The following is a 25,786-nucleotide window of genomic DNA, read 5'->3' on the forward strand; positions in this document are numbered from 1 at the left end:
AATTTGATTATCTGACAAGTGAAAAGTGAAAAATATTTATCCCACATGTAAAAGGCATTTTCTATGATACAGTTCCAGTGCATCGAATTATTGTGTGTAGTATCTGAAAAATTGATTGCTCAAATAATTGGATCATCTATTCAATGACATACAAGCGTATATATAGAGATTACAAGACAACGTTCTAAATTAAGAACAAGTCGTTTAAGTGAAAACTAAAAAGCTAAAAAGCTAAATAAAGCTGAAAAGCTAAATAATAAAAAGCTAACTATGCATCTTTAATAAAGAAGCAATAGTTTCACTTAACTCACTAAAAAAGCTAAACAAGTCGACTAAAAAGCTAAATAGCTAAATAAGGCGACAACTAACCACTAAGAATAGAAGATGACCATTATAGAATAGATATTAATATTATTTTAACAGTATCTTTGATGTTTATTTTAAAATTCCTTTATTTTTTGCTTGGCTTGGAGAGGCACTAGGCATAAGAATTTTCAGCACTAGATTTTGTTTCATCTTATAGAAACTCTAACTATTTTTCAGCACAGTTTTAGTTGATTTTAGTTAACACGTGGTAGAAATGGCACACATATCCCTGACACATGCTTCGTTTTATGCTTATAATGTATAAGGGATATTTTTAGCTTGTTAGCTTTATCAAAAAATATAGAGCCTTTTGTCCATATTTTAAATTGGCATTTTGTGTCGTAAAAATTTGGGTATAAGATTGTACAAATTAAAATAAATTTGAAACACATTTTGTCGGATACCTAGTAATTCCCTCATTCCTGCAAACTTGCATGACTTTGCTAGTAGGATACTTTTTAGGGTTTTGCTTTTTTTTTTTAGGATTTACGCAGTTTGAAATTGAATGGAAGGTTGGGGACCTAGAAATAATCATCATCTCCTTCCATATTCTTCTGTGGTGTGTTCTTCATTTGCTAGTAGGATACTTTTTAGGGTTTTTCTTTTTTTTTTTTTAGGATTTACACAGCTTGAAATTGAATGGAAGGTTGGGGACCTAGAAATAATCATTGTGTCCTTCCACATTCTTCTGTGGTGTGTTCTTCATGAAAAATGCTCCTGATGTGTGGAAAACTACGGTGGGAAGCCCAAGTCTTGTGTCGGAATTGTGTGAACCCACTATGTAAACATGTTGCTTATTATATAAACAAGGAAACATAGGGAAGTCTTGATTAAATCCTTTGCATTTTTCATCCTTATATTCAACCATTGCTCGAAAAGGCCAGCCAGCTTGTAGGACAACTTCATAAGAATTCCACTCATATGAACAAAAACATTGTTGACACTTTTGATTCTTAGTGGCAGACCTTTGATGGGAGGCATGGGAAGTGACACTAGTATGCTTAGCCAGGACCTTGACCCTCGATCGGCACAACAATCTGTTCAATCGAGACTCAATAGACAATTGACTTACCTTCATATCTGAACACCTAACATGATGCTCCACCGCTTTAATGTGTTTTTTCTTGGCTATCATTTATAAAATTTTATTAAACAATATTATCTGAACTTAAGTATTATTTTATTTTCAAATTAAAATATTAGAATTGTTTAAATTAAAATTAAAAAAAACTGCTCTTTAACTTTGTTAACAATTATATCCGAACTTTAAGTATTTTCTTATAATATTGTTTTATTTTAATTTTAACAAATTTAAATAATTAAAGTAAAATTTAAATGTATTAGTCTTTTAAATTTATTATAAGTTATTTCAATTTTTAATAATTTTAATTTACTATATAGAAAATTTAACAAAGTTAATTTTTAAAATTTATAACTTATATTTAAAATAACAAATTCATATAAGGTGAATTTATTCGTGAAATTTTATCGAATTTTTTTCCTTGGCAAACTTCATTCGAATTTTGTTGTTGCCGAACACGAATTCAAAGACAAACCTTGTGACATAGATTTCAACTTTCAAGTATGCAAATAATTTATTTAAGCACTGGATAGACTTATTGTGGATGTAATGTTTGTGGCACTGTTAGGGTTCATGATCTTTCCATATTATATTCTTAACAATGACTTTTATAATGAAAATTGAATTTTTTTATAAATAACTGCTTTTCTCAAGATCATAGATGGAATACTCGGTGAGTTTTTCTTGCGAGTTTTTTTGCTTGGTGAGCATTTACGCCATTAACTCGTAGAAGAAACTTGCAGAGTTTTTGGGAAAAACTTGCAGAGTTTTTGGGAAAAACTTGCAGAGTTTTTGGGAAAAACTTGCAGAGTTTTTGGCGAGTTTTTCTTTCCAGCAAAAACTTGGCTGCATAAAAAAGAGAGGCCCAAATATGTCAAAAAATTATCTAAGTTTTCTTTTTTCAAGTCAGTCTCATTCTCTTCATTAGAATATGTACATGAAATATAACATTTAAGTATAATAAAGGAAAAAGACCGACTTATCTTTCATGTATATATTGGCAGGATGTTTGAGAGTGGTTTCATATCTCTAGGAGTTATGATGCAAACTCTAGGTGTTAAAAAATCTTTTAAATTTTCACTTAGTCAAATTTCAGTAATTAGTAGCCTCCTATCAGCATTCTCTCACTCTCTCTATCTCACTCACTTTATCTGCCCTAAATTTTAGACCTATCTATATCCCTATCACTCTTCCTCTATCCCTTCTCTCTACCACTCTCTATCTCACTCTCTCCTCTCTCCTCCGAGATCTAGACCTATCTCTCTACCTCTCTCTCTCTCATACTCAGTCGGACCCACGTGGGGTGCTACCCTCAACCTAATTTTGGAGAGGTGGAGAAGCCACATTGGACTCCTAGGACTAGACCTTCTAGTTCTATCTCTCCCTTGATTTTCACTGGAGATGGGAAGAGGAAGATAGTAAATGTTTTGATGTAGCATTTACTTTTACTTTTACAAGAACAATTTGCTATTTCATTTTGTTTCAGTCCATCAGCCATCAGCATTCCACAAGATGATGCCATTTTGTACCCAATATATTTTAATCAATCAAATATATCTAGACTCAGCTTGTTTCTATTGTGTACTCATTTATTGACTCATTGGTTGCATCTCCTCATTGAATTTTGCAAAAAAAATGCATTTCTAATTAAATTTAAGCAATTTTTTAAGTTGCCAAGTTTTTTTCTGAATTTTTGCTGATTTTTCACCGAGTTACTTTTGGGCATTGTCGAGTAGTTCAACTTGCTCAAGATAATTCATAGCATTTAAATTGTAATTGGGATTTATGCCCCGGTATTGATATAATATTCTCACCTAGAAAACATAAATTTGGGAAAATTGGTATAAATCTCTTGTGGTGTCAAAGCATGCAATGATTTTGGCGTTTTGGTAGGTCAGTTATCAAACTTGTACTGAAGAATAGAAAAAAGACACATTTTACTCTTTAGTTGGAAACAAATTTATTGGGACATGAATACATAAGTGGAGGTTTTTTTGTTTCCCTTTTGTTTTAAAATGAATGAAATCACTTAGTGCACATTGATGACGCTCTGATAACAAATATGTTCACAATCAATTGGGTTATTATTGCCTTGGGTAAATTTAAATATTGTTTTAAATGTAAATTTTGTTTTTCTGTCTGGATGCAGGCAAGGATGTGTTGGCCAAGGCTAAAACTGGCACCGGAAAGACAGTAGCATTCTTGGTAATCACCATTTTGTGCCCAAAATGGTATTTCATACTTAATTGCATCTTCATGAATTGTTTCTATTAATGACTGATTCTAATGGTGCAAAGTGTGGGAAGGGCAATTTATGTTTTCTTTGCTCTGCAGCTTCCTGCCATCGAGGTGATTTTGAAGTCACCACCTATCAGTAGAGATGAGAGAAGGCCTCCCATCTTTGTACTTGTAATTTGTCCTACTCGGGAACTTGCAGGTCAAGCTGCTGCAGAGGCTGAATCTTTGTTGAAGTACCATGCCAATATTGGTGTGCAAGTAGTGATTGGGGGCACAAAGTTGCCTGCAGAGCAAAAACGTCTACAAGCAAATCCTTGCCAGGTTTGCCTTCTAATATTTAATTCCTGTTTATGAGGTTGAAAATTTTAAATTTTAGTGAGTTATGCTTTGATGAATCAGAAACTCATAATTGAAGCGACCAAGTAAAATCTGATAATTTTTCTCATCTTGAAAGTCTATTGCTGTGGGAAAATTTAAGAAAATAGAAACCACAAAAAGAATCAATACAATCAAATTATTTATTGTTGTATATTTATCTAAGGCTTAGGATTACACAATGGCCCTAGATGCCCTGAACATTGTTGATTATAACTCTAATCAGAAATAGCTGTGCTAGATTTTTCATGACAGCTAAATGATGAATTTTTCTCATGGGGATGCTTTATAGTCACCGAGGGAAGATATTTTAAAGAAAGCTAACATTCTTTGCCTGTGCAAACTTCAAAGCAAAAGCACATGAAATACACTTATATGCAACTATTTACAAAATAAAAAAGAATAATTGTTTTTCTTAAAATGATAAAATATCAAAGCTATTCATTCCCTAGATGATAGAAAACTTAGAACTCCTAATAGAGATAAATTGTTATCTAAAATAAAATAGTACTTTCCATACACTGTAGATATGACCTATAGCTGAGTATGTTCTGAGTATTGATTCACTTAAAAGAATTCTATATATAGCGGCGAAAATCTCACAATTGACATTTAATGCTTCTAGCTCTCTAGCTTCTTTTATTATTTTTTGTCTACCCATTACAGCTGTTTCAGCTGTCCATTTACTTTCAATTCATTGCTAACCGTTATAATTGTTCTAGCTTTCTTCCTGCTTTTGCTCTGCACTTTAAAGTTGTTCTAGCTGTCAACTAATTTATTTCTAGCCGCATCTACAGCTATTTTATTTACTTCAATTTTATTTCTATCAGAAAACTTGCATAGGGACCACAGTAAACTTTCAAACTATTGGATGTCCTTATCATTTTCTCCCTACTGAAGGAAATTTTGCGAATTTCTACAGGATTTGGCAACTTTTTTAGAAAAACTCACTAAGAGAACCATTTGGGATGAATCTGTAGGTTTCTCTTCTACTTGACAAGTTATGTAGAGGTTTTTCCTTTGACATTTTTGTGGGTCCAAACATGAAGAAAGGTATCTTCTGCCAATGATTGTCAAAAATAGGGAATGTAGCCTTAGAATGAGTGTTAGAAATCTCATCATGCGAGTGACATGTTTCATATAACCTAAGCTTGTATTGAGAATGTTATGGATACAAAGCTGAGGCAAAAAGCATTAGGTTTGATTGCTGGGAAATGGAGAATGGTGTAAGGTCTGTATCTGGTAGCCACTCCTTGTGGTGTTGTTTGTTGTGAAACTTGTTTGTCCACATGAAGCCAAACAGAGTCATCTACTTTAAAAGAATTAACTTGATGATGTCATGAGGTCCTCTGAGTGTGGATTGTGTTGTGGAAGGTGATCCTGAATTTATTTGCTATTTGTCAAAATTTGGCACAAATTTATAAGCTCTGTTTTGCTCCATTTGTTGGTGGGATGTATTTGAACCCTTAGGAGAATCAGATATTCTTAAGGAGCAAAAGGTTGGAGTTGAAAAGAGACTTCAAAGGGGAATGCCTTGTCAAACCATAAGTAGCTCTGTTATAGCAATGTTGATTGAGATTCGAATAGGTATCCCATTGGCTAATCTTATGATGATAAATACAGAGAAAATGGACTAAAGTCAAATAAAGAATTCAAATTTGACCATCTATTGAAATGAAATAGAGAAAAGTAATTTACAAGCCACAATTGTTCATGATGATTGTAAAAGTCACTTAAGAAACTGGAATCATGACTTGAAATAATAGTGAGTAACAGCCCAAAATTTTTCAAATACGCTTGAAAAACAAGTAGGTAGCTTGTGGAGTATTAATGGGTCTTGGGGCATTGCTTAAAGAGGCATTTTGGAAACTTGATAGAAAACAACAAATGTAAAATCATTTTATCATGAGATATTTGGGAAAATAGGATTTTCTTAAGTAGCAAAAGGTTGGAGTTGAAAAGAAACTTCAAAGGTGATGCCTTGTCAAACCATAAGTAGCTCTGTTATAGCAATGTTGAGTGAGATGTGAATAGGTATCCCATCGGCTAATCTTATGATGATAAATACAGAGAGCATGGACTAAAGTTAAACAAAGTATGCAAATGTGACCATCTAATGAAAGGAAATAGAGAAATATAATTTACAAGCCTTGCTAAAAGTCACTTAAGAAACTAGAATCATGACTTGAAATAATAGGGAGTAACAGCCCAAAGTTTTTCAAATATGCTTGAAGGATAAGTAGGTAGCGAGTTTTAATGGTCTTGGGGCATTGCTTAAATAGGCATTTTGGAAACTTGATGGAAAACCACAAATGTAAAACCATTTGATTATGAGATATTTGGGAAAATCACCAATTAAGTCTATGGAAATGAATTTCCATGTTCGAGAAGGTGCTAATAATGGCTGATATAATCAAAGCTTTCAATTATGAGGCTTAGAATGATTGCAACAAGATATAGTCCTCAACCTGTTTTCACATAGAAGGCTAATAAAAGTACCAATGAATGTGTTAAAAGGTCTTCTGGCCATTAAGACCCTAGGATAATGAATGAGCTTCCTTTAGGAAAAGTTGGTGAGAAGGGTCTGTGGGATTACAAGATTGACTGAATTTATATAAGAACATATTCTAAAAACTTTTGTCAAGGATTGTTTTTTGGTTCACCACTGTTGTATTTTGTAAGCCTTTAATAATTAGGCAAAACTGAGTATCCCTGGAGTCGAGAGATTTCAGCTCATTATATTTTGCTCATCTAGCTAGCATTCAAAATGCCAAGTAGGCAAGGAGGATGACCTAAGGTCACAGAGAGTGATGATGGTGGCCCCTTGTATTTTATCATTAATTGAAACTATTCAATGTAAGATACCAACTATAAATGATGACATTCTTGACTAAGAGTTCAAACATTGAAGTGTTTGGTGATCAGCATGCAAAATGACCTTGCTGATAAGATAATGATGCCACCACTTCAGTATATTGACTAACGAATACAATTCCTTCTTGTAGTTGAGCTTGGAATTTGACATTCTTTAGAATAATAAATGGATGCCCTTTTTGTTTAATTACCACGTCTGTGGTATACTGGGAAGCATTGGCCTCTATCTCATGGCTGGGAGAGCAAGAAGCCACTTTCAAATGTTGAAATTGTCAAATGGCTTATGGGCTCCAGTGCATAAAGCAGTTATAAAATTCTCTCCCTTGAGCATTTTGCCTGCTGTAGGGACATAGGTATGTTGTTCTGTGTGGATGACAGTTGTACATTTCATTGAATAATGTAACTGTTGGTGCTCCCAACTGATTGCTTGGTAATCTCTATAAAGTTTATATCTTTAATGCTCAAGACTTTCAAATCAGTGGCCAATGGACAAGAGACAATGGCTTGGTCTCCTTTGCACTTTTAGGCTCTGCTAGACCTAAGGGGGGTAACCCTGATAATATCAAGTAGGTTTGTCCTTTACTTGAATAGGATCATTGATGCAGAATGTTCTCACATTTTTATTAAGTGTTTTCACATTTCTATTAAGGTCTGAATGATTTTATCTCAGATTAGCTAGATCCTTAACATTTTATCCTATTCAACATCTTGAGAACATGGAACAATTTGAACACATTAACAGAAAATAAAAAATGTTGTTTTTGATTATTACGGTTTTGAGAATCTAGGTTTTGGACCAGGAAATACTCTTAAGTCTCATGGTTGTTTTTCTTTATTCCAACTGGCTTCTTCAAGTGAAGGTTGTGCTTTTGGAACATTGTGTGGAACAAAGAAGTTTGGTGATGGTGAAGGAATCTGTTTAGCACTAGGAAAGAACCCTTAGGACTCTCACCAATAGATGAATGTGGATGCCAAATGCTTGGACCTGGGCCACCAAAGGAATATGTAGGCATAGAAATAGATATATTTTGACTCATCACTGCTGCTAGTGCTTCCTTTGTCTTTTGCTTTTTTCAACTCATACTTAGCAAGAAGGGCATTTATCTCTCTATCAATCTCTGGGGTCAATGTAGGGCATATCTTCACATTTTAGCCAAGTATTTTAGCAAGGTGGTATTTTAGTCTATTAATTCCACCTGTCATCCAATGTTTGCATTCAGTACAAGTGACATGGGTGTAATGGCCTGCCCTAGTCACACCTAAATTGTTCAATCTTCCTTAAGAAGAATTTTGTCAAACAGTTGGCACCCAAGCTCTGATATCACTGTAATAGGCTGCCCTGTTTTCTATAAATTCCTCTGTCTGATTGACTGCTGGTATGTCATCAAACAATTGGTAGGTTTCCAGAATGAGGTCTGAAAATGAGTTTTATCTGTGGTTTTGCTGATACCTGGTGCGTCTTGTGTGTTTGGAGTTCATCTTAAATAATGCCAACATACAAGGAAAGTACAGAAAAGATACTTAACATCTTATTATTTGCTTTTAGCACCAAACTAAACCTTTCTAATGAACATTCAACACTGTATTTTTTTCTCAGATTTAACTATACTTATCACAGCATGGCATACAAGTGATTTAGAGAGATTTTACAATGTTTTTTGGAAATTTAAAACCAAGGCTATAGGATTCGAACCAATTGAACCTGGTTATAAATAACTTTGCGACTGCTTCAGCTGACTATGGCATTGTCCAATGTCTCCTACAGCAACTTGTCTCAAACTCCACTCCCAACCCATGACCAAGTTAGCATTCGAGCTTCAGCTTGCGGCGACTTCAATCTCTTACCCATTGATTACAATAGATATCTGAATGCTCTGTGTGGCAGCTACTGCTGTGTTAACTATCCTTAATGGGCGGCAGCTGTATCATAAATGCCCAGTGCGTTTTGACCTCACTTCTAGTCGGTTCCCAATTCCCTAACCAGTCACGCCTGAGTGCACTTCGTGGCCTCCAATCTGATCAGAGGTGGCTAATCACTGTGTTCAGCGTACTGAGAAATCCCTGTGCGTAATTACTAGGAGAGCTTTGTTTGTTCCGAGAAAGACAGTGGTATTCCTCCACCAAATCTTGTTATCTGCACCTATCTTCAGCGCTGTTATGATCGCTTCCCAAACACTGCATTCTGCTGTTCACTAGCTCACTGCGTTGGATTAAGGTTACCCACTCTGTTTGCTGCAACTACGCCCCTATACTTCCACTGACGGCTGGTGTCTCTGCTACGCCACTCTTGACATCCAATAACAATTCGATAGAAACCCAAACCATGGACATTAAGTGCTGGAAAGGAGTAGATATACAACAATTATGCTTATCGAACTTACCTAGTCATGCATTCACTGTGTGTTGCTTCACAGTGCCAATCCAATCTTCAACCAAGATCATATTTTCCAGATTTGATCTTTCACAAACGTGGAAAATGCTGCCAATGAGGGTGAACGTCCCCAAAAGCCAAAAAATTTCCAGACTAAATCCAGAAACACAATTCCCAAGAATATCACACGTTCCAAGATGTCCCAATTTGCATGTAATGCTTTCATTTATAACTCTCATTGGGCTCATTTCCCAAGACACCGCGAATGTGGGATTAATAACTTCTTTTTAAAAAATATCACTTCTCCTTTAAGTGAATAAGATGTCCCCTTTTGAAAATAAAGTGACTATAAATAAATGTACTTAAATTTAATAGTCACTTTATTAATTTAAACTCCCTTTTTCCTCTGAAAATGACCTTTTAAATAATATAATAATATTTTGACACTTAAGGTCACTGTTTTATGCACCCAAGATTTGAAACTTTTCGCCCCGGTTCTAACGAGCTATAACACTAAGTTGGAATTAAATTTAAGCAACCTTAGTAAAATAATTAAAATAACTCATTAATGCACCAAATTTGTAAAACCTTGTCAGAACACATCGGAATCAAATTCCGATCGCACCGGAGTGATCATGACGATGAAAAATAACAAACGAGGCCCGATCAGGCGACTTACTAAAAATAGACGGCTTCTCCAAGATTCTTGGAGACCAATCCAGAGGCCAGAAATCACTTCGGAAAGTGACGTATAATTCCAATAAACCAACTAAGCTCATTGGAAACATCAGATTACCCATCTGAACAAGATGACGTGAACCCAGGGTGTCAGCTACTAAAGCTTGGTAGAGAATCTAAAAAAATTGGGGACATTCCAATGGGCGTTTTCATCTTCTGGTATCACATACTTCCATGTAGGGTCTTTTCTACTTGGCCTTCGTGTTGACTTTGAACTTGACATTGCTGTTTTAAAATGAAAAAATAGAACATCAGTAGGCTTTTGTAAAAAATCAGCAAGAAAACTGATAAGCATTCATTTGAAAAAAATGGAATCCAAAATTAAGCTAAAGATGCTAGGAAATAGGTTATGCAAGGAAATGAAATTTTTCTTGCCAGCATTTCCTCTAGTTTTTCAAGTTTTTACTTTTTTTCTGATTTTCAAATCAAGAAAACAAAAAAAAGAGATTGAAAATTACTTATCCTTTTTGATCTCAAATGCTCTTTTTCCTCTTCTCTCCTTCTCTTCCTATTTTGGACAAGACTGAGCAAAAATAAGTGGAAAAAAGCCAGTTTTTGAGTTTTTACTCTTGCTGGCCTTGCCTAGGTGGACCTGAGAGTCCCCACCCAAAACTTGGGAGTTCGAGTCTGGGACTCAGCAAGTCTAGGGGTGTGACTTGGTTGAGACTTGTCAAGACTTGCAGGTCGACTCTTCGTGCAATAGGATTCATGAGTCACTGCAGAGTCCTAAATCTATGGGTGAACCCTAAGTCACCAAGTTCGGCCGAATTTGAACCTTGAAGTTTGAAATTCGCCGAACTTGAAACATTCCCTAAAAATTCGATTAAATTCGAATAAATTCGAATAAAAAATTAGGGCTGGCAGAAAGCGTTTTTTTTTGGGCGTTTTTGTTGCCACGGATGGAGTTGTAGCCACGGGCCACGGCCACTGCTACCCGCCACGAACGGAGTTGCAGCCACGGGCCACGGCCACTGCTACCCGCCACGGACGGAGTTGCAGCCACGGGCCACGGCCACTGCTACCCCGACCCGACGTCGCCCACGGTTGACTTGCACAACCTCTGCCGAGTCTCGACCTGCACAAGTAGGCTTCGACTTATCTCTTTTTTTTAAATAAAATTTTAGGTTTAATAATTAAACAACATTATAATTAAATTTTTTTAGGTTTATTATTTATTTATTTATTTATAATGTTTATAATGTTGTTGAATGTTATTATTATATAATTTATAATTTTATATTAATAGTTTATAATTTTATATTATATATTTTTATATTTTTTAATTTTTTTTAGGTTTAATATTTTTATAAACAATTTAATAATGTTTATTATAAATTTTATTATTATTTATTTAATAATGTTGTTTATTTAATATTTTTTTAGGTTTATTATTTATTTATAATGTTTATAATGTTGTTGAATATTATTATTATATAATTTATAATTTTATATTAATAGTTTTTAATTTTATATTATATATTTTTATTTTTTTAAAATTTTTTTTAGGTTTAATAATATATTGATATTATTATTATATTATAGATATATTACATATATTTATTAAAAGTTTAAAAAAATTGCATATGGCGAATTTAATTCGAATTTTATACATTTCGAATTTTTTCCGCATCGAACTTCATTCGAATTTCAAAGCTGTCGAACTTCGAATTCGAATTCGAACCTGGTGACTTAGGGTGAACCTACCTGCAATGACTCATCAAACTCTCCTTATGCTGTCTCATTTGATGCCACATTTGCTTGCCATTCAATCACATTCCCCCTCCAAATCAGTTATCTCATTAGTAATAAACAATGGATCTGCATTCTTAACAACCCAATCTGAATATGAATGAATGTCATTGAGGTCAAGCGCATGATGTGTATCTTTCCCATGTACTTTCTTTTCATGGAACCGAATATTGCATTGCACAAAGACAAGATAATTCAAGTGCTTTTGAGTCAACCTGTTGTGCTTTTTTGTGTGAATGACCTCAAAAACACTAAAGTGCTACAAGGCTGGGATGAAATGTAGATGGCAAACTTTTAAAAATTAGGCATTATAGTGCCAAAATCTTCCCACCATAAATTTGCAAGGGCAACTTATATAACCAAAAATAATTTTAGTAAACTTAAAAGTGAATATATGTTTGTATTTATGTATGTATGCATGTATGTTCACTTGGCTTTAGAGTGGTTCTCCTATGTTGGATAAACTTGAAGAAATAATGCCTCCACACCCTCTTACAACTCTGTATTTCATCATGCATGAGGTCTCGAAGGTTGTCAATAGAGACCAACCTCTCAAAATCAAAGTTAAAATATGGGGACTTGGTAGCCCAAAAATTTGACTTGGACTAGAGACGTCTGCATACTTCAAGAACACCAATGTGCCATTAGAAGCTATTAAAAAGTTAAGTAGAGTCTTATTCTGCTCATTTGCCTTTCCATTTGATAGGATTTTGTAGCCCTTTCTCTGCCATGCTTTCTTTTGATCTTCAATCACAAGATGCATGTTTCTTACGGCTGCCTGCAGCCATAGCCCACTCAAATCCCTAGTTGTTTGGAGTCTTAAACCCATTACATGCAATTGTCAATGCGTTCATCAACCCTTCTGGATATTGACAGTTCGCTACATTGAATGGTAAATTATTGTAGTACAGAAAGTACTTCAAGTCAAGGCAGTAGGTATTAATATATATAGCCCTGGCAAGCAAAACAGATGTTAGATAGCAAAGCACTACAAAAAATAAATAAATAAACTAAGCTCTGACAACTTACTAGACTAGAAGCTCCATAAATGCACACATAGAGCAACCAGATTACACATTCTTTGTCAGTCCTTATCTTACCATGCCCATACTGCTGGTAATAGTCTTCTTGTGTTCAGAAGCTTGTGTGAAGACCCTTCATACCAGAGATAGGTACCAACTACCAACTCTACTGGCAACATTCAGGACTGACTGCTTTCTCTAAATTTAATTCCTTTCAATATCTCAACATGCCTTGGAGCTCTTACAATCTTATCATCTTCCGATACTGGCATGGAATACCCACTTAGCACTTCCAAGATCCTCTTATGAGGAGACACTACCATGTTTTTCATGACTGTACTATTGTCTTTGCAAAAAGCATCTAGAGCACATATGTGCTGCATTAATGTTGAAACCCTCGATTTCAACAGCCTGTTGTCTATATCATCAGACCCAACAAATAATTTCTTAGTCCTCTGCCTTTCCTGGGGTGTGAGCATCTTAATCCTCTATATTATTTTAAGGCGATAGTCTGGAGCATTCCATTGACACCTTTGGTACCTGCCAAGCACAGATTTTTTTTCTTTTCTGCACACACAGATAAAAAGAAATACCCCCAAAGCCAACACCGGAGAACAAATGCCAAATTCTATTATAACAGTTTACCACCTATATCAAAAATCCTTATAGCCATCGTCTGTCCTGCCACAGCCAGCTTAATCATGAACAAGAGAGGCTTGGTTAACTTACTCGTGTGGGTGGCTTCTATCACAACATAAGCAATAATTACACCACTTTATAATCAAATGTGACAGCCCTTCCTATGGGAAAAGATCTAAAAGTATATAATCTTTCAACTCCCCCCATTCATTAATATCATTACTTTCTGTAGATGCACAAGTCATAAGATATACTCCAAGTTTGGCTAAATAATTGGTAGCTGCATTTTGCTATCAATAGGTATGAACAAAGTTTATATATTGAATTTTTCTAGTAAAGAAAGGGCTTCCTTTAAGTATGCTCTAAGCTTCTAGTTGGATCAATATTTCTTGTTGATCACTTCAATCACAAGTCTTGTGTCACCTTCCAGCTCTATCTGAAGATATCCTTCAACATATGTTTCCATTAATGCTGCCAGAAGGGCTTCCCATTCAGTGTCATTATTTGACTTTTCACTAAGATAGATGTCTTGTGCCTCATCTTTATATCTCCTCGCATATCATGATACAACTGGCAGTTGCTTCAACCAGATTTCCTTTTGAGGCACGATCAAAATTCAATTTTATTTGAACTCTTAAGGGTTTCCATTTATTCGTAATGTTATTCGTAGATGCATAAGTCATAAGAGATACTCCAAGTTTGGCTAAATAATTGGTAGCTGCATTTTGCTATCAATAGGTATGAACAAAGTTTATATATTTGAATTTTTCTAGTAAAGAAAGGGCTTCCTCTAGTATGCTCTAAGCTTCTAGTTGGGGCAATATTTCTTGTTGATCGCTTCAATCACAAGTCTTGTGTCACCTATCTTCTTCAACATATGCTTTCCTTAATGCTGCCAGAAGGGCCTCCCATTTAGTGTCATTGTTTGACTTTTCACCAAGATAGATGCCTTGTGCCTCATCTTCATATCTCCTCGCATATAATGATATAACTGGCAGTTGCTTCAACTAGATTTTCTTTTGAGGCACAATCAAAATTCAATGTTATTCGGTCTGTTAAGGGTTTCCAACTTTCCATTTATCCTTTCTAGATTTTGGAGCTACCAAGCAAGCTTTTCCAGATTCATTCTCATGATTATTATCTTTTCCACTATTGATCAATCCACTCAGGATCTAATCTTGAATGGGAATGAAGAAGGGTAATTCAATTGATAGTATCTTCCACATGTTTTTGCTGTTGCACAATATGCAGTCATACATATGAATATGAAAGAGGGTAATTCTATTCTTATTAATTTACAAGTGTTTTCATCATTGAACCTTTTTAACCTGTCTAATTGCATATTGTACTTACAAAAAAGAAAGTCAGAAGATTAACAATCTTTAATACTTTAAATGTCATGTAGATTTTGTGAAACATAAAACTGGATGCATCTTATTTCTGTCAAGCAGTCTGTAAATGTTTGAAGTTTTACTTGTGCTATGTGTGTCATACGACAAAACTTTCTCTTATGCAATGAGCAAAATAAATCATTTTTCTCTAGATCTAAAGAATATTGGTTTTGTGGCTTTATGATTATTGTCCAATGCTATGATACCAATACCTATCTATTGGAATTAAAAAAAATTGAAGTAAAAATTAATTTCTAACCTTGTTCTGTATCTTTATAAAATTGTCTTAGATGTTAGTGGCCACACCGGGAAGGCTTCAGGACCATATTGAGAATACGCCGGGTTTTTCACAACGTCTAAAGGGTGTGAAAGTGCTTATACTTGATGAAGCAGACCATTTGCTAGATATGGGATTTCGTAAACCAATAGAAAGAATAGTTGCTGCTGTACCCAAAGAAAGGCAGACTCTATTGTTTTCAGCTACAGTTCCAAAAGAGGTCTATTGTACTATTTTAAAATTATAGCTATAGCTAAAAGCACGAGTTTTAATGTGAAATAGCCAAGTGATTCTAATATTTGGAGGTGATAATGTCTGCAGGTTCACCAAGTGTCCCAAGTTGCTCTGAGAAGGGAACATGAATTTATCAACACAGTTGAAGAGGGTAGTGAGGAAACTCACTCAAAGGTGTTATACCAAAAATCTCTTTATTATATCACCTTCTCTTAGATGCTTCCAAAAATGTATGGATTTTATTTTAACTAAATGGCTACCTTTGGATTATATGTAATTTATTGTTGAGAGTGGGTGCAGGTTTTACAGTCATCAATTGTTGCTTCACATGATAGCCATTTCTCCTTAATTTATGCGATTCTCAAGGGGCATGTCTCAGAGGACCCTGAATACAAGGTCAGATGTAATTTATTTTGGTTGCTAATTTAAATTTTCGTATTTCCTTTTGCATTGATTTCATTTTGTGTATATGCAGGTTCTTGTTTTCTGTACAACTGCTATGATTACGAGGCTAGTTTCCGAGGTTCTATCTGAGTTGAAACTGAATGTTCGTGAGATTCATTCAAGAAAATCTCAGGGTTATCGAACACGTGTCTCTGATGAATTTCGGAAATCAAAAGGCCTTATACTCATTACATCAGATGTCTCAGCCCGTGGAGTAGATTATCCTGATGTCACTCTTGTTATTCAGGTGATTGTGATGCATCATCTCTTACAGCTTGTCCATGATTTCCACTTTCTATGCAGTTCCATTGTTTTTTTCAGTATCCGTTTCATGGGGATTCTATAAGTGCAGTTTATCCTTTTTTCTGTTTCGGTAATGGGTTTAAACTTTAAACAGAGAAGATCATTATTAACATACCCTCAAAATAGAGTTCACCGATAAACATTACATTTATTTCCTCCATCTCTAGGTGGAAGTGCTTTTCAGAATAGCATTCATGCATATGCAGTCAGTGAGATAACTGTCTTCTTGCATTCTTTGCCGATCTGCACTTGTTTATTAAGGCTTAAGACATCCAAAACAAAACCAAAGATGTTGGTAGTTTCAGCTTCAAGTTCATGGAAGAGTGTGTCAATTCATCGAGGAAGGATGCAAATGTATATAAGAGAAATAGAAAGACCACCGCCACCATGCTAATGCACGACAAGAAGCCTCAATTTACTAGGACAATTATTCCCGCAATTCGCCATGTAAGAAATAATCTATTATTAAGCAATATTTTCTCAATTTGTACTCCAATACATACAAATAAAGTAAAAGAAGGCCAACCACGAATGGCTTGGATGTTATTGGTGCTGGAATTGCTAATGGGGACATGAAAGACTGTTGAAACATTTTGGGAATAAATTTTCTTAACCAGCAATCTCCTGTTATTGCTTATATGACATCATTCCATAAAGTGGAATTAATAGCCAAAAGGCACAAAATATTGGTGTCCCATAAAAGTTAAGTTGAAGTGGACAAGAGGAAATAGGTTGAGACCAGGAATTGTCTCAACCATAGTATGTATGTATGTATGTGAACCATAGTATACAAAAATCAGTGTATGTATGTATGTATGTAAACCATAGTCTACAAAAATCATATAATAAATATAAAATTGAAAACTATGTTGCAGGGTTCGACCCTTGGTAGCCTTGGTACCAGTTCGGTTCAAACCCCACCCCAATCCCAGTTTGGTGCACTTGTGGTCCGGCTAGGGTGTGCTAGTTAGTGCATCAGTTTGTCTTGGGCAAACTTGGGCGAACGTAGGCACCCAGACCAACTAAAAACAAAAAAATTGCAATTTTCAATAAAATTGAGGTCCTATTTGCTTTTTTTGATTGACCTAAACCCTAAAAAGTGCCCCCAAAACACTTAAGACAACAATTTCATCCCATATAGAGTTCCATAAATTTTTTGCTTGCTGCATCCAGAGAGTTGAAGATCAAAGAGGGAAGCTTCATCAAGTGTTGCACCTTCATTTCTACACATATGCAACCTTCCATTGGTTGTAAGAGGTAAGATTTTTTTCATTTTCTTTTCCTCCATTTTTGTTTTCTTCTATTTTTTTCCATTCTTTTAAAATTAGTTTTTGTTTTGAATGCGTTTATGAAATTTATTGCCATAGAAAATACAATGGCAACTAGCTCTACCTCCACAAATGAACAACAAAAATACAAAACAATTCCAAATTCTCCTCTATGGAAATACGCTGATATTATATGACTGGTTCCAGGAGATGGGGGATTCCTTTGGAAATGCAGAGGATGTGATCTACAACGTTCTAGTTCATATTTTGGGTGAAGGGCCATTTGTGTGGAATACTGGGAAGAGGCATCAAAAGTTGCCTTGGGAAAAATGGTGTGCCTATATTACAAGAGACAACAAGATGAAGCAGATGAGAGAGAAGCATGCAGATTAAATCAGCCCATTGTGATCTACAACGTTCTAGTTCATATTTTGGGTGAAGGGCCATTTGTGTGGAATACTGGGAAGAGGCATCAAAAGTTGCCTTGGGAAAAATGGTGTGCCTATATTACAAGAGACAACAAGATGAAGCAGATGAGAGAGAAGCATGGAGATTAAATCAGCCCATTTCAAAAAGAAATCAAAGGGAATGCAGCTCCCATCTAATGCCAATATTGTGGTAGAAGACCACCCATTTTTTACCACAACTGATGCTGAAAGTGAAGAACCCATTGTACGCAAAAGATCAAAGGGACCTATCTCAAAATGAGAGTCGAGACCTTGCCAACCAAGATGTATATGTGCAAATGGGTTGGCTTTCAATGTCGTTCCCTCCCCATATTGGAAAAAGATGTTGAAAAGTGTTAATGAAGCTCCAAGAGGGTATAAGGGCTCATGTTATGAGAAGGTATGCATGGCACCTTGTTGGAAAGGGAGGTCAAGGGGGTTGAAGATGCATTGAAGCCCATAAGGGATTCATGGATTGAGATAGGTACATCCATTGTTTCGAATGGGTGAAAAGATTCAAGAAATTGTTCCTTGACCAATGTCATAGCAGTGTCCCCTAAAGGAGCAATGTTTTTGAAAGTTATGGATTGTGAGGGGTAGGTAAAAGATGCGTGAATTATTGCAGATATTTTCATCTCTGGCATTAAGATAGTGGGACCCTGTAATGTTGTTCAAGTCATAAAGTTTAACACAAAGAATAGATGTTGAAAAGTGTTAATGAAGCTTCAAGAGGGAATAAGGGCCCGGGTTATGAGAAGATATGTGTGGCACCTTGTTGGAAAGGGAGGTCAAGGGGGTTGAAGATGCCATTGAAGCCCATAAGTTATTCATGGATTGAGACAGGTGTATCCATTGTTTCAAATGAGTGGAAAGATTCAAGAAATCGTCCCTTGACCGATGTCATAGTGGTGTTCCCTAAAGGGGGAGTGTTTTTGAAAGTCGTGGATTGTGAGGAGCAGGTAAAAGATGGGCAATTTATTGCAGATATTTTCATTTCTAGCATTGAGACAGCGGGACCTCGTAACATTGTTCAAGTCATAAAGGATAACACAAAGAATTGTAGAGCTACTTGTTTTGTTGGTTGAGGAACGATATCAACATGTCTTTTGGACACCTTGTGTGGTCCACTCACTAAATCTTATGCTACAAAAAAATAGGAATGAAATTGAGTGGATCAAAGAGGTGTATGGAGAGGTTGAGGACATCTAGATGTTCATCACCAACCACCACATGTCTCAAAGAATATTTAGATCATTTTCAAATTTGGAGCTATTGAAGGTAAGTGAAGTAGTTTAAAATTTTAAATTTTCTGATTTCTTGATTTTTTATAATTTGATTGTGTAATGTGTATTCTTCTTTAAAGTTTGTCTTTAATTTTTAATCATTATGGCTTTAATTTCTATTATAGGTTGTAGAGACCTGTTTTGCCTCTTAACACAATTTGTCTTGAGACGACTTGTGAAAGTTAAAGTGACACTTTGTAATATGGTGATCAGCCAAAATTGGTCTATATGTAAGCAAAACACCACTGAGAGGGCAACAAAAACCAAGCAAAGGATATTAGATGACTCATGGTGGGATTGTGTGGAGTATCTCCTTAGTTTCATCAATTCCATTATGAGCATGATTTGCTATATTGACATGGATAGGCCTTGCATTGTAGAGGTGTATGATGGCATCGATTCAATGCTTGAGAAGATGAAGAGCATCATAAGTGCAAAAGAGCAAGACCTTAAGGAGACTTTCTTCAAAAAGGTGGAACAAGATAACCACTCCATTACATCTTCTTGCCTATGCATTGACTCCAAAATACTACAACAATTAGTATCTTAATATGCTAGGAAGGCTTGCCCCATATAGAGATTTTGAAGTGCCTAAAGGGTACACGACAACATTCCTTAAGACTCTTCCTTGAAGATGCCCATATAGAGATTTTGAAGTGTGTGAAGGGTACAAGGTAGCATTCCTTAAACTCTTCCCTAAAGATGATGTCTGAGATTTTATTACAAACGAGCTCATAGATTTTGTGCATGCAAATGGTCAAAGTGTTGAGGTTCTCTGTGATAGGTATAAGAAGGATGTTCATAGTTGGTGGTACTTCCATGGCCAATACTTATCAATAAAAGTTTTATCACAAGCTTATCAATTAATGAATATTTATTTTTTAGTATTTAAAGCATAGATGAACTACTCGCCACTCAACAAAACTGGCCAAGGCTTGAAAAAAAAAACTTGAGAAAAACTCGGAAAAACTTGGCAAAAACTTGACAACTTAAAAACATGCTTAAATTTAATTAAAAATGCATTTTTTTTTGCAAAATTAATGAAAAGATGCATCCAATGAGTCAATAAATGAGAACACAAAATAAACTAGCTGAGTCTAGATATATTTAAATGCAAAGTGAGTACAAAATCACATCCTCATGAGGAATGCTGATGGCTGGAAGCAAAATAGTAAATAGGTTTTGTAGAACTAAAAGTAAATAAATCAATAAAATTTCATCTTCCTCTTCCCAACTCTAGTAAAAACTAAGGGAGAGGTAGAACTAGAGGGTCTAGTCCTAGAAGTCTGTTGTGGGCGTGATTGTGTCTCCTCACTCGGTATGACTGGCTCAAGCTGTGGCTCATCCTCCATCCTAGATGTAGCTCTGTCTCTAGCTGCACTAGGCACTGGCAATGACTCTTCATCCTCATCCTCCTCAATGTCATCCAGTGTGAAACCAAATCCATCCCCCTCCTCCTCCTCCGTAGCCTACCTCTCCAAATCATTGATGTCATCCTCTATAAACAATGGAGGTTACTCTTGTGATATCTAGTAACTGTAAGGATTTATATCATCCAAATCAATTGGACCAGCTGGTGCTTCCTCTACCTTCCTTATGCGCAACTGAAGATTATATTGCACAAAGACAAGGTCATTGAGGCGATTTTGAGCTAACTTGCTCCTCTTCTTCGTGTTGATAGCCTCAAACAAGCTCCAATTGCACTCACAACTGGATGAACTACAAGATTTACATAAGATTTTGAGGGCAAAGGTTTTGAGATTTGGGTTATTTCCACCCCGACTTTGCCACCAAGCATCTGCAAATTAAAATTAGGTTGAGGGTAGCACCCCTCGCCGGGGTCCGAGGGTGAGAAAGAGAGGGGTAGAGAGATAGGTCTAGATCTTGGGGGAGAGAGAAGAGAGTGAGATGGAGAGTGGTAGAGAGGGGGATAGAGGAAGAGTGATAGGGAGATAGATAGATAGGGCTAAAATTCGGGGTAGATAAAGTGAGTGATATAGAGAGAGTGAGAGGATGTTAATAAGCATACTGATTACTGATGTCACTTATATGTAAATGTTATATTTCATGTATATATTCTAATGAAGAGAATGAAACTGACCTGAAAAAACAAAAATAGATAATTTTTTGACATGTTTGGGCCTCGTTTTTAGTGTTGTTGAGTTTTTTTTATAGAAACTCACTGAGTTTTTGTGGAAAATTCGCCAAGAACTCGCTAAGTTTTTATGGCGAGTAGAAGTCGTAAAAACTCGCCTTGAAGAAAAACTTGCGAGTATTTAACTACTCGCCGAGTTTTTGGCGAGTAGTCCAACTATGATTTAAAGTTTTATTTATGGTTTTTTATTTTTTTAAAACTGAAAATTCTGTTAATAAAATTATAAATGTATAACTTTAATTGCTTACTTTTGTCTTCATAGGTTGCTAGTTCATTTGCATCAGAAAGAAATTGGAGCACATATTCTTTCTTCTACTCAGGAAAGTGCAATAGATTGCAATCAAAAAGAGCAGAGAACTTAGTACATGTGCATTCCAACTTGCATCTCCTTTCACACAAGCAACATGACTACAAGCAAGTGGAGTTGAAGATGTTGGATATAGAGCTGGAGCATATTGACTTGGATGCTTCCACTTCTCAACTTGTTGTATTTGAGGACTCGGAAAGCGAGGACACTATTAGTGCAAGTGGGATTGGCATTGGCATTGCTTGTGGTTCATCTAATGCCAATGATGATGATGATGATGAATAAAACTTAAAAGTTAAAAGTTTTAGTTGTTGAAACAATGCTACTTGAACCCGATATTATTATTTTGATATTGAACTTGAAGTATATGATGCTATGATCATGGTGCTACGATTACAAGTTTATGGTGGTTTTGTTGATTAAATGATGCTATGTGATATTCTAATCTTAACTCATGCTTCTAGGCTGCATATGTGTGTGTGTACATACATATATATATATGTACATACATATATATATATGTACATACATATATATGATTTTTACATTGTTTTTATACTACGAACCCAAAACCCATTTCAAAATTTTGCCTAAATGAGTTGTATCCTCATTATGCAATGTGAGCTCATCCAGTCCTTTATGAACCTCATTCTCCTCATCGACTTTTTGTGGCTCCTTTGACTCAATATTCACTGTGTCATTGGTCATTGCCTATACTCAAGTGCCTTCAATTAATGAGATGCAAAGCATCATGTACACCAAGCTTTTCTACTCTTGCAAAGGTAAGTTTGTTCCTCCTTAGAGATTGGATACAACAATACATGGACTAGAAAGACGTGAGAGATGATGAATGATGTGTGCGTATCAATCTTGGAGGTCCATATATTCACCGCTAACTAACTTGTTTGGCATATACAAAGCGTGCTTAGCAATCCTTGCTGAAGTCTTGTAGCCATCTAGTTCCATATATATTATCCTCTCAACTTTTATCAATGAATTTTTTTTTTTTTGTTTTCTTAAAGGTCTTCATGAGGCTACTCCCTAGTTAATGAGTCATTAGTTGAGAGAACTTTGCCAGGTCTATCCACATACCACTTAAGATTCAAAGCACATGCAACCATGTGTTTAGGGGTGTTCAATTTCCTCAACTTTTTTTGGATGATGGGATGAATATGCTTCATTCAGAACTCTATGGTGGGGTATATCTTAGTGAATGTCTGCTTTCATTTCCCCAAGCATGCTATTAATGCACTTGTAGATCATCCCAAGATTACTACTTTTAAAATCAACAAATTTGATGACAGTGAAAACATGGGATACACAAGATGTGATGTATGCCATAGTCGATGAAAGATACCAGCTTACAAAACAACAAATTTCTTAACAATATATTTATAAGCAATGTATGTGTGATAATGTATTACAAAACATTGAATCAAATATAGCAACTTAAATCACCGCCGGTTCAGGAAAATTAAGACTCAACAATTGTAATCATATGACATTCAACTGATCTATTTTCTGCTAGTTCCAGATGGTCACATATTCTATTAATATTGTTTATAACAATTTACAGATTAGATTGCTAGGCTTCTTATGTATGCCTATTATACACTCTTTTGATACATAGCCATCGATCCTAGACTTAGTCGAACTATCACCAATCCTTATGAATGATATTCAAATTCCTAGCCATTGGAGATGTTAGATACTGCTTTCGTTGGAAGGCGCAAGCGTGAACTCTGTTGTGGCTCACGATCCTAAGGCAATTTATGGATTCCTGTGCACATAACTTCTTGTATCGATTTGATGGTTTTGATGATGCTTTTGGTTCTAATCTACTACCTCTTTCCTAGTCTGTCTGATCATATTGTCAACTGCTCAATGTCGTTGCTTAATCGAAGGTGCAAGCATGAACTTTGGTGTAGCTCACAATCCTAATGCAATCTATGGATTCCTGCGCACATAACCTCCTATATTGATTCGATGGTTTGATGATGCTTTTGGTTCTAATCAACTACCTCTTTCCTAGTTTGTTTGATCATATTGTCAACTACTCAATGTTGTTCCTTGAGCCCTGTCGAAGATAAAGGTGAAGCCGATTGTCTCCTCCCAAATTGATTTGCTATTCTTCCCGTGGTTTCTAACTGATTTCGGTGTGCAATGTAATCTGCTCTTTGACCCACATGATTCTATTCCTCTCGTGCTTGTAACCGATATAAGAATCGATGGATGAAATTAGGAATGAAGAAGTATGCTCAAAAGGAATAATAGTGACAATAGGGGTAGTGTCCCACCTTGCTAGGTCTCTCCAGAGTTGATTGTTCTAGTAGACCAGATGTGCTACATACTTCTCAATTCAACCAAGCATGTCCAATCACCAGCCTGGAACCTCCTTAAATAGGAGATGTGCCATTTTACCTAAGGTGGGCTTATTGAGTTGACTGACACCAACACAAAAAACAAAATACCTAAACTAAAATCTTTTTGGTTACATGTGTCGGCCTACAAACCAATATATAGAAATTTATTATGATTTTATTTATTAAAATTTCTATTTATTATTGTGTTAAGAAAAAGAAAAGAAAATAGAAGTACTTGGGTGCTATATAGCACCACGTGGCTGGCCAATCAGCCCATCAAATCGGGCTCATCACATTTGATAAAAAAATATCACCAACCATAGTTTCCTTCACCCTTTTCCCCTACTCTATCATTGACTCCTTCCACCTCTTCTATTCCTATGTCATAATCATAAGTTGTAAGGGCTCTTGCAACTCAAGCATCCTCTATAGTAGAATAAAGTAGAAAGCAAATTGGGCCTCAACTAGTTTAAGTCTTTCTTTGCAAGGTTTGAAACAATGCCAATGAGGTGTGGTGGTTGCAAATAATGCACCTCCTTTGCATCCACTACTACTTTTTAATCCACTCTATTTTGCCAATATCTTTGAGTGCATTGTTTATCATGGTATCATTTTTTTTTTGGCAATGACTAGGCAGGTCAAAAAAGTTTTTTTTTTTCAAACATTTGGTATTAAATTGGGAAATCCAAAAATGCAGAAAAAATGGAAAAATATCATTTTAAAATTTTTTAAAGGCAATGCAATTACTAATTGCATAGAGATAAAGATAGTGAAGAGAAACGAGATTTTACACCATGTTGCCCACCCTCAATTGCATAGAATAGTAGGGCATGATGATGTTGTTTCCCCTACTAACACATAGAATAGTAGGGCGAAGGTCGTCCCACAAGGGTAATATATTGAGGATATGAAATTTTGAACATATTTTTTTCATTAATTTTCAGATTACTGATTACATTACACAATTCATAATAATTAAGTATGATAGTTCATTACCATATAGTAACATACTCCAAGTACATAGTTGGAGTTTGAAGTACAATATAGCAGTGAACACATTATCAAGCAGCCCATATTTGCTTAAGAGGAGCCGACTGCATTACTAATGTTATCAATAAATTGGAAGGGCCCCCCTATTACCCATATATGCTGAGCATGTAGGATTCTGGAGTGCAGATAAGTTTTCCATAGAGCTTCACTCTCCAATGCTCTAAATTTATATTCTCTTCCTGGGCTGATTGTTGCATTCAATTGTCTAGGATTTCCAGACCTCCCTAATTCTCTGGAAGAGTGTACACATTCCAGGCTACCTATGTGTTTTTTTCCCTTCGTGCATGACCCAAAGAGGGCACATAAGCTCATAAAAAGGTTTTCTATCATTTTAAGGATGAAGAGTACATGTGACCTGCTGATAAGTAATGTGTACAGTTGTAACTTTTTGAGTGAATTGAATGTTGATTCTATTCAGGAATCATGACTTTTTAAAATTGTCCTCTATAGTTTATACAATCTCCTATATAAACTATGATTATTTGAATTTTTGCCTGGTTTTATGATTTATAAGTTTCGAGCTATAGTATGACCAATCTTAAAAACTGTCTTGATCAATAATCATAAACTCAGTTTTTTCTTCATTCATCACTGCTCCAGCATTTTTTCACCAAAACTGTTCTGACACTGACTTTGACTGCTTCCTGCATAAGCCCAGGAAAATCTAGGCACATCTTGAAGTGAAATGCCTTATTATTGTCTTTGTACTTTTGTGGTCTCCAGGAGATAAACCTATTTATCAGCAACAATTACATGTAGGGAACAAGGAATCAATCCTCATAGATAGGCCTTTGTAGGTAGATAGGATCCAA

General features: G+C 35.5%; 1 protein-coding gene across 1 annotated transcript in view; it reads left to right on the plus strand.

The window, feature by feature from the left end:
* Positions 1-25,786, plus strand: part of LOC131031149 (DEAD-box ATP-dependent RNA helicase 31) — a 50,003-nt gene that overhangs the window by 12,694 nt on the left and 11,523 nt on the right. The window contains exons 3-8 of the mRNA XM_057962189.2: positions 3,597-3,652; positions 3,782-4,006; positions 15,135-15,341; positions 15,443-15,529; positions 15,656-15,751; positions 15,831-16,046. Coding sequence (XP_057818172.1) covers positions 3,597-3,652; positions 3,782-4,006; positions 15,135-15,341; positions 15,443-15,529; positions 15,656-15,751; positions 15,831-16,046 — 887 coding nt within the window. The remainder of the gene's footprint in view (positions 1-3,596; positions 3,653-3,781; positions 4,007-15,134; positions 15,342-15,442; positions 15,530-15,655; positions 15,752-15,830; positions 16,047-25,786) is intronic.

Source organism: Cryptomeria japonica, chromosome 7, assembly GCF_030272615.1.
Source record: "Cryptomeria japonica chromosome 7, Sugi_1.0, whole genome shotgun sequence".
Lineage (NCBI taxonomy): Eukaryota > Viridiplantae > Streptophyta > Pinopsida > Cupressales > Cupressaceae > Cryptomeria > Cryptomeria japonica.